At 39.2% G+C, this 10,000-nt stretch overlaps 2 protein-coding genes across 2 annotated transcripts; both read right to left on the bottom strand.

Annotated features, from left to right (window-relative positions):
* Positions 1 to 2,317: 2,317 nt before the first annotated feature.
* On the bottom strand, positions 2,318 to 5,077 carry LOC146466242 (uncharacterized). Its single transcript, XM_085127596.1, has one exon. The coding sequence runs from the start codon at positions 5,032 to 5,034 to the stop codon at positions 3,883 to 3,885; it is 1,152 nt and encodes a 383-aa protein (XP_084983722.1). The 5' UTR covers positions 5,035 to 5,077; the 3' UTR covers positions 2,318 to 3,882.
* Positions 5,078 to 8,047: 2,970 nt separating this feature from the next.
* LOC146466241 (uncharacterized) lies at positions 8,048 to 9,705 on the bottom strand. The gene has a single exon (XM_085127581.1). It carries the CDS (start codon positions 9,172 to 9,174, stop codon positions 8,260 to 8,262), a length of 915 nt encoding a protein of 304 aa, XP_084983707.1. The 5' UTR covers positions 9,175 to 9,705; the 3' UTR covers positions 8,048 to 8,259.
* Between the last annotated feature and the right edge of the window lie 295 nt (positions 9,706 to 10,000).

The following is a 10,000-nucleotide window of genomic DNA, read 5'->3' as shown; positions in this document are numbered from 1 at the left end:
ATTTACAAGATAGGAGAGTTTCTTTCCAATAAAGGATTCAACCTGATTAAAGTTTATTTCAGTGTACACTATAGTGCATGTATATGCTATTATTTGTTTCAATGTCGATCGCTATGGTCGAGATTCACGATTGATGATTGAGAACACGATCGCTATAGTCGAAAAAAATTGATGATCGAAAATGTCGATCCCTATGGTCGAGAATGTCGACTGTCGGCTGGTGATCGAGAATGTCGACCAATAGATTGAGAATAGCGAGATTAGTAATTGAGAATTGGGAAGGACTGGAAACGAGTAAGGGATAATACACTCACACTTACATAGAATAGTAACCACCTGTGATCAAGATGGCGGCCGCCGAATGCGCCGATGACCAAGATTGTCGAGACTCCATGAAGCAGTGCTTCGATGAGGTGTATAAGGAGCTCAATGATGAACTTAATTCTATTCCTTTACACTATTTAGAGAGAAGGCTAGAGGATCATTTTCAAGTTGTTCATGCAATAGGCCTTATCACGGTTTTCGACGCCATTTTGACGAGTAGGCAAACAGGCTTGAAATAACAGTGTTTGTATGGAAATCCGATGTCAAATAATTCTCGTAAAACATCGCTTCTGAAAAATTCATGAATTGGAAACTTTTGGCACTAGGAAAAGGATTTTAAGAACAAAATTGGAGGGATGTAGCTGTGACAAAAAGCGTTCAGTCGTGTTTTGAACTTTCCATACATTTCCCTGTATTTTTTCCCGCGAACTGTTTTTAGTAGCAGTTCACGGCTGGTTCGCAATACAGACATACGTATGGAAAGTTCAAAACACAACTGAACGCTTTCTGTCACAGCTACATCCCTCCAATTTTGTTCTTAAAATCCTTTTCCTAGTGCCAAAAGTTTCCAATTCATGAATATTTCAGAAGCGATGTTTTATGAAAATTATTTGACATCGGATTTCCATACAAACACTGTTTTTTCAAGCCTGTTTGCCTACCCATTTAAATGGCGCCGAAAACCGTGATAAGGCCTATAGCAATTGCAATACAAAATAATGCCAATGATGAACTGAAGCAACTTATGGAAGATCTGCTCTCGGTTTCGCAAAGCTTGTTGCAGGAAATCCGTATCACATAGAGTCAGAGAGAAATGGGCAAAAGTAAGTCACCAGCTTGGGTTCCTCTCTCGAAGGCGCGAAAATTCGTTTACTACTTGATGTAAGTGTGAGTGTATTGTCCCTTACTCGTTTCCAGTCCTTTCTAATTCTCAATTACCAATCTCGCTATTCTCAATCTATTGGTCGACATTCTCGATCACCAATCGACAGTCGATATTCTCAACCATAGGGATCGACAATTTCGATCATCAATTTTTTTTTTCGACTATAGCGATCGTGTTCTCAATCATCAATCGTGTTTTGGACCATAGCGATCGTCATTCTCAATCACCAATCGTGAATCTCGACCATAGCGATCGTCAATCTCGATCGCCAATCGATAATCTCAACCATAGCGTTCGCGTTCTCGATCACCAATCGTGTGCTTGTACCACTTTTGAATTATTAGTGGCCAATATTTCGACTAATAGAATTAGTCTGCCTCAGGGCCAGAGCTATACTGAAGGAAAATATAGTAACGGCTCCTTAAATTAAAGTTTGAAAAATACATGGAAAAAATGATTGGCTAATACATGATATGAAGACAGCGTACTTGTAAATATGAGATAACAAAAATATAGTAACGGCTCCTAAAATTAAAGTTTGAAAAAATAAAAATGGAAAAAATGTCTTCATGTCATGTATCATTTTTTCCCATGTATTTTTTCAAACTTCAATTTTAGGAGCCGTTACTACATTTTTGTTATTTACAAGTGCGCTGTCTTCATATCATGTACTAGCCAATCATTTTTTTCCAGGTATTTTTCAAACTTTAATTTAAGGAGCTTTTACTATATTTTCCTTCAGTATAGCTCTGGCCCTGATAAAGACTAATTCTATTAGTCGAAATATTGGCCACTTATAAATCTGCCTTTTGCCGTAGTGCCAGCCTTGCATTCAGTTTTGTATTTTCACGTTCAAGTGACGCCTGACACGAGGTTTTTCACAAGAGAGATCCGGCAAAATTACCAGCAAGTTTAATTCCTGCGTTGTGTGGACCTCTGCATTCAAACGTTTTTCACTTTTGAATGATATGACCTCCCATAACTGCCATTCAAAACAGAAAAAAAATCTTATTTTACCGTTTCGAGCATTCTTTGAAATCACTGTCATTCCCCTCATAAGACGGAATGCTTCATGCTACAGATGTTAAAGCCACTCGATTACCATTTTCTCGCTTGTGATGCCTGGCGTCAGGTTGAGGTGCTCGGCTCACTTGAGATGCTTGGCTTCCTTCAGATGCTATTAGGTATATGCTTGGCTTACTTGAGGAGCTTGACTTGCGATACTTAGCGTACTTGGCATGCTTGGCTCTAACTTGAGATGCTGAAAGCCACCATGAAACACTTCTGAGAGTATTCGATGTTTGTTTGCAAATACCTAGCGATTTTAAAAGTTATTTGGGTTTTGTAGTGGACGAATTTTCCAAGCGCGAGCATACCGTATATGATTCGCAAGTTTTTCGACACTTAAAAAAAATGAACTTTTTTGTGAAGCTTTTTCTCAAAATGCAACCAATGCATCTTTAATCTAGACCACAATACAAGTCTACTTATGTACTTGTATGCCAATTATGTTGCTATGGTAACCAGAGGGGCGGGGCTTTACCTGCTGTAAGCTGCCTCCACTATAACAGTCCTAACTCTTGATGTTTTCAACAGAACTTAATGAAACTTTTAGGGAATAATTTTTAGGGGCAGTACTATACAATAAACTAAAAAAATGCCATACTGAACTATTAGATTGGATATTTACAATGTCAATTTCTCAAGAGGCAAAAACTTACACAAACTTCAACATTCAAAATTCTGATTTAAAGAGCCATTTAGACCAAACTGGCTAATTGTAGTTCATTGTATGCAACACTATATACACTAATTTCACTGAAAAATTGAGACAAATCCATCAAATCCCCACAGAAATATCAATGTTACAGTTTTTGCAGTTTCGCAAAATTCTAAATTTTGAGAAAAAGGCTTTAAAAGTTTGCAAAATTGTTTAACAAGAATTTCAACACAGAATATCAGGTTTAAAATGTTTAAAACTGTCCAGGGGCATAGTTGGGACCTTCTGCCTCCTTTCTTTTGTCATCTTTCTTTTTTCTTTTGCCCCTAAGAACTTTTCTTCTTCTTTTTGTGTCCCCTTGGCTCTTTCTCTGTGCCAGGTGAACACGTGTCTGATCCAGTTGCTGGCATCCAGCTTCTGTGAACTTTCCTGGAGGTATGCCCAGAGCATCAAAAAGTTTCAAAACAGCAGAAGCACCCATATTGAAGTATGCAACAGCATCATAGAGGCCCATCTCAAGAATTTCTCTACCGACATAGACTTCCTTGGGGGTGCGTTGCCATACCATACCATTCAGTGCCTCGTTTTGGTTTTGGGTTTTCCCATGCAAGCACTTCTCAAGCAAGGTATCATCACTTAGTCTCACATATTCTGGTTTTAGCTTAGCAATAACTGGCAAGGGAAGTCCAAGTCCATGTTTGTAGAGGCTTGTCTTGTTCGCTTTGTCTTGCTGGTACCGGCACCAGCTTGTGCTGCCAGGAGGGCAATGGTCGTGAAGTAAGCGGGACTCACTGGAAGCACAGTGCATAAGACTGGCGTGGATGGCTTTTTTCATTCCTGCTAAATTCCCCACGTTGGAACGAATGGCAATTCCATAGTAATTCTGGAGCTTGTCGATTGTTGCATCGGTTAACTTGCCTTTTCCTCCCAGGCCTGGGTTTTCACGTTTCAACTAACGAAGCGCTGCGCCCACCCTTTTCTGCACATGACCAATGCACTCTTTTTTTTTAACAATAAAACCAGAAGCTTGATAAACATCCTTTACTTTGCTAAAGCTTTTGCTGTCACCATCTCCATAATATTCAGTGTACCGCAAGTTGTGAAGTTCCACAGATCGCTTAAATATACGATCAACACCTTCAGGTTCCATGGCAGGAGCAGAGCCCTTAAAATTGGCTTTGCATGCAATGTGGTCTGCTCTCCATCTCTGGTATTCTTCACTGTTCTTATCTAAATGTTCATGTAACTCACATTGCTTACATGCCTGGCTGAGGGCCTCAACATCAAGCACTTTTCCTGTGTCAATAGATATGACAGTTACACAACCATTTCTTGATGAAAATCCTCTTTTCTGCCATGTCCCATCACAAGACACACCACAATTTATAGGCTCAGTTCCAGCAGAATCATTTTGCTCGTTCAGATTTCTGACTTCTTCAGCTGCTTTGCTCATGCTTTCTTTAGCAATAGATCGCAAAGAAGACGTAATGACGCTGGAAATCTTCGAATAATTTTTTGCCGCAGGGGGTGGGGGCATGGTCATTAAAGTACAAAATTTTTTTGCACCTGTATGCCCTTTTCCAAGGGTTCTCATGCCATAAACAATTCGTCTGTTTATCTCAAAGCTTTTTCCTTGCTGTTTGGAGGTATAAAACGAATGTTTCCAGCCACAATTTTCGCATAATAAACGCAGACTCGAGGCACAGCCCTTCCTATTTATTTCGTCTTCCATAAACAGGAGATCTAGCTGATCACATTGTTGACATCTCAACATGGAGAACACATCGCACAGAATTTCCATATCAAAGAACCTAAAGCCTGTAATCGCCGGCAAACTACTGGAAGTCGATGCTTCATCAGGTTCAACTGCTGGTTTCTTTTCTTCGGTGTCCTCTTTGAGCTTCCGATAAGAGGCAGACAGAGTTCCCTTTTCGTGATCGTCAGCTGTTGAGGCAGTTGAAGTATTCGGCGATCTTAATTCATCTTCAAGCCCATCAGAACCATTTCCTACATCCTCGCGGTGTTCCTTATTGTTATTGACGAATCTGTTGCCGTAAAATTTACGTTTCTTACGTCTTTGCGAAGCAAACTTAGGTTTTGGCATTTCTAGCAGATTGTAGCAATATTTTGGAAAACAAAATGGCGGTATTTCGTTCACACAACATCAAAACGAGGTCAGATAATCATAATAGGTCCCAGTCACCCAGAGGAGAAAAGTGGCGGCAAATTTAGGGCAAATCCCGATAATTTGCCCCCCTTTTTGACGCCAAGAGTGACGCCTAAACAAACCTGTTACCATGGCAACGAACCAACATCACCTTCTTTGAGCTCGAATATATCTTTTTTCGTTCAGATATTAGAACAAAAACACCTCTAAAAATGAGAACAAAGCATTGAAGATTTGAAATTCAATAGGAAATTTTTTTAACCAATACTCGAAAATTTTGCGTTTTTTTGAGGTACATACCACCATACACTTAATTACATCCATTTTGAAATCACTGGTGATCCTTGGAATCTGATTGGTCCAAAATGGTGCGATTTATTTCCAAATTGCACCATTTTGGACTCTAAATCGCATCATTTTAGACTCTAAATCGCATCTTTTTAACCAGCCAATGAGAAAGCGGGATTATTTAAATTAACCAATCAAATTGATTTTTTAAATATAACATATTCTGGGTGGGGGAGGCTGAAATCTTTTATTTAGACACTTTTTTGGGCAATATTGGGGGATTTCAAAATGGATGTAATTAAGTGGTAATTGAACTTCGTGTCGTGCAATTTTGGTCTGAAATCATACTTGAGATTTCAAATCAAACTCGCGTTATCGCGCTCGTTTGATTTTGAAATCACGCGTATGATTTGAGACCAAATTGCACTCCACTCAGTTCAATTACCAATATAAATGCCCGGCAGATAGAGATTCTCATCGAATTTGTACAGAAAATCGCGATTGAGGCTTTTGAAAGTATTTGATGTTTGTTTGGTAGTACAAAGCGATCCTACAAGTCAGTTATTTTTGGCTATTTAGTGGACGAATTTTACAAGCGCGAAATCACGTTCGCGCACGGTTTCAAAGCCTTGTAGGTCACACTGCCTTCAGAGAAATTAGCCTTAATCCAATTAAGTTGAGATAACACTGAAGATTCGTCTATTTTTGTAGATGGCAGGTGATTGAAAACTGTTGTCTATTTTATCTTATTTTTCGGAAGGTTACTACTCAGACAGAGGCCATAGTGGTCAAGGCAACTGTGGCGTGACAGCTCGTGTCCTAACATCACTACGAAACCGAAATATTTCTTTTTTTTTTTTTCGAATCGTTTGGTATTTCCAAACAAACATTGAATACTCAGAGCAGAGTATTTTATCGAAACATTCAGTAGAAGTTCGATGAAAATTTCTGACTACCGGGGATTTAGTCTGTTTGAAAAAAATGAAGTTCATTTTCAGTCCCTTTTCAACTTCTTCTGTTGTCTGGCCAAATTAACATAATCTTAGGTTTGCAGGTGTCTTTGTACACTGTGTCTACCTGTATCAATAGTAAATTAAGGTTACCTTATACCTTTAGAGGTGTCTCGCGTCCAAGCGATTTAGCGCGTCCAGTTTAAACTGTAGATACCTAAACCCCTATATCAAATTAAAGCTAATAGAGTTGACTATTAAACTATACCAAAATTTTGAAAGAAAGTAAGTTGTCGAAGTTTTTACGACCTCTAAGTGCGAGCGTCCGAATCACCTTTTGAAAGCTACAAGTCAAAGCGAAATTTTGTTTTTCGCTAATTTAATTTGCTCCTCAGTTTCGGGACCCAAAGCGCTAAAAAAAAATTGTCTGCGTTTTGACATATTCAATCGCAGTAAAAAGTTACAGAACATTTTCGAAATAGGATAAAGAAAATGTGGAGTGATCGTACAAAAATCGCTCTCGGGAAAAAAAATATTTCGAAAGAAAGAATTCGCGGACACGTTTTTGTTGTTTATATGTTAAACTAGCTACTGTCCAAATTTCAACTGCAAACGAACAAATTCCCTTTGAGTTTTAGCTCTTTAAAGTGTCACTCTCCTCCAAGTGAAAAAATTGATTCGAGAAAACAGTGCTAAAACTTTGGCAATGCATTTTATTTCGAAATTCTTAGTATAGTTTAATAGCCAGCTCTATAAGCTTTAATTTGATATAAGGGTTCAGGTATCTACAGTTTAAACCGGACGCGCTACACCGCTTGGACGCGAGACACCTCTAAAGGTATATGGAGTCTGTGGACGTTAAATACAGGTTTTTAAAAAAAAAAAAAGAAATTACATTTGAAGTAACGAATAAAATAATAGAGGTGTTGTTACAGTAAATGTGGGGGACGAAATATGGGACAAACTGTCCGTACAGGTCTGGCTGTAGTTTGAAAAGATGTGACCGCAGTATTAAATTTTCGGTTGTGTTAACTGATCGAGGTCAAGATGACAAAGATCTCCGCTTTGCAGCGGTATAATGTTTCTCATTCCATGCCTAGAGCGCGTACGCTCGACATATGGCTCGATGAGTATATTCTTTTAAGTAACAGAAGGAGAGAAGTAATGTATTTCTATTCTTTTTAATTTGTAAACTCTGTATTGAGACGTCTTCCCAGTGCCTGAATGCTTCGTTCTGTCGTCAGGGAAAATACATATCTTTGCTTGTACACATTTCAATGATACACCGTGGAATCAGCTGCAATTTCCAGGCTTGCTTTTGCCAAATGCTTACGTGAAATTATTTCAATAGCGATAAAACGATACTGCAACCAGGGACTATTTCTTTTTCGCCGCTCGATTCAACGTTGAAACGAAAAGAGTCAAAATGGTACCTTGCGAAATGATTGAAGACATAATGCGCGATATAAAATGGAAAGTGCACATCACCGTGACTTGCTGGGCATCACATTTGACACGTTTCAAAATTTACATACTGAGCGCTTTGGGTCAGTTACCCAGTTATCATCAGACAGTTTAGACGCTGTTTTGACCATAATCATATCCAAACATTCTCTACTGCCGACGGTAACAAGAAGGGTTACATCCCAGACTAGAAAACTATTTATCTAGTTAAGATAAACCACTTATAAACAGATTTGGAGGCCCACTGATTGTCTTTAAACTCTGTTTTAATAACTGGCCCTTTATTTTTAATCCAGGTTCTGTACTGTTTTATTAGCTCTAACTTCGTACTGCATTGTTATAAAAATGATTACGAAGTTTGAGCTTTACAAAACCTAGGATAACCATTTCGTTTCGCTTCGTTTTCGTTTTCGCAAACTATCTATTACGCCTCAGAACGCTCTTGAAAATGACACGGCCATTAGCCTGTCAGCGACTCGCAGCCATGTAACGGGTCCAATCTATTGTCATCCAGCTTTGGCTCTGATGGAATATGAAAGCAATTTAGACCATACTCAGATGTTAACTGCCGCTTCCAGTTGTTCGGAATGGGAAAGAGAAATCCTTCGAACGCCATTTGTTTCAAAGGGTAAACCAAGTGGCTTTCATGAGGCAAAACAAAAATATCAACCATGAGACCATCGTGCCATTTACAGTCAGCAGCAAAACAGTATCTGTAGCAGCTGTTTCTGTCTCTTAGTCTTGGGTTCCATGTCCGTTGATATATCCCAACAATACTGTGATTGTGTAAATGTTTTTCCGTAATGGTTTGATCGCTTGGCATCAATTCCGGATCACTTATACAGTTTTGAAAGAAAATATCCTCGGGTAACTCCTTCGCTGCAACTTGGAAGAATTTAACGTAATCTTCTAAAGGAACATGAATATCGATGTCGTGATCCCAGGGAATGAATTCTTGGTGTCTTACAGCACCCAGTAAAGTGCCGTGTGCGATCCAGTAGAAAATGTTATGCTTCTGAGCAAGGAGATCGAATATGCGTAACATCCGTGTCATGACAAGCTGCGATTGTCGTTGCGTGGAGTTTGTTTTGTTGCGAATATCAGGACAGTCAAGTGTTCCATTGATCAAGTCGCATCTCCCTCCAAGCTCTGTGTATAACTTGGGGCACATTTCACCCCAGTCGAAGTGAAGATCGCAGTGTTTACCCGTACGATTAACATAATAGCTATCCACGACTTCTGTTGTTTTAAGCTTGTTAAGCGAAAAAAGGTGTACATGTCTGAAATCGATTTGAAAGGCAATAATCACTAAAAGGCACCCTACAATCGTCACAGAGAGAAACAACCAGAAAAGCTTCTTCACTCGCCCTTTCATTGCATGAATCCTTGTTTGTTGAGGTGCCAACAACAACGAGCTGTATCAACACATATTGTAAAAGCGTCACGAATGATTAGCACTCACGCCACAGTGCTTACACAGAGTCCAAAGGAGTTCCATTTGACTGTATAAAAAACCGTTCTTTTCGAATGCTTCACCATGTTAAACCTGAAGTCGTTTAAACGCCGACATCTTGGAAAGGCAAAATGACTATGGGCTCAGAAGCGTTACCAACCGGAATACGTGAAGGGGGAAGTGTTTCGCTCATGTGCCTGGCGTCACTGGCGCCACATGACGCCACATGGTGTCGTTCTCCATGACAAATCTTCAAGTGCGATCGAGTATGGATTTTATAAGTCCGCAATTCATCTATATTAAAGGCTTTCTCACACCATAATTTCGGGAAAAAATTCGACATTTCAAGCGTAAAGATTGTTCTTGTGGCTAGGGGAGAGGGATCGAAGCGGAAGTTTGCACGCAGTAACTTCATTATTTTACGCTCGCTGAACGGTGGCACTTAACCCGGGGTAGTCAATCGATAATATCGATAATCGATAGCATTCGATAACAATCGATAAAAATCCATTAATTTTTTCGAAATTCGATAAAAATCGATAGAAGATTACGTTGTGAGTAATCGATAATTATCGATTTCTGAATCAGGGCTATCGATTTTACTGATCGAAACTGAATTATCGTTCCAATTGTCGAAACGGCAACACCAAAAGATATTAAAGAACTCGCAGGGACACTTATAACAACTTCCCTGTTCTTTAAACGATATACAGCTATTTCAATTAACGTTGTCGGTTCAAAGCATGAA

Source organism: Pavona decussata, unplaced genomic scaffold (assembly GCF_977016875.1).
Source record: "Pavona decussata unplaced genomic scaffold, jaPavDecu1.1 SCAFFOLD_149, whole genome shotgun sequence".
NCBI classification, from domain to species: domain Eukaryota; kingdom Metazoa; phylum Cnidaria; class Anthozoa; order Scleractinia; family Agariciidae; genus Pavona; species Pavona decussata.
Note: the sequence above shows the minus strand (reverse complement) of the source record. Positions and strands in the feature narration are given on the sequence as shown.

Coding starts and splice junctions, on each gene's coding strand:
- LOC146466241 (XM_085127581.1), bottom strand. CDS start 9,174: ATGAAAGGGCGAGTGAAGAAGCTTTTCTGGTTGTTTCTCTCTGTGACG.
- LOC146466242 (XM_085127596.1), bottom strand. CDS start 5,034: ATGCCAAAACCTAAGTTTGCTTCGCAAAGACGTAAGAAACGTAAATTT.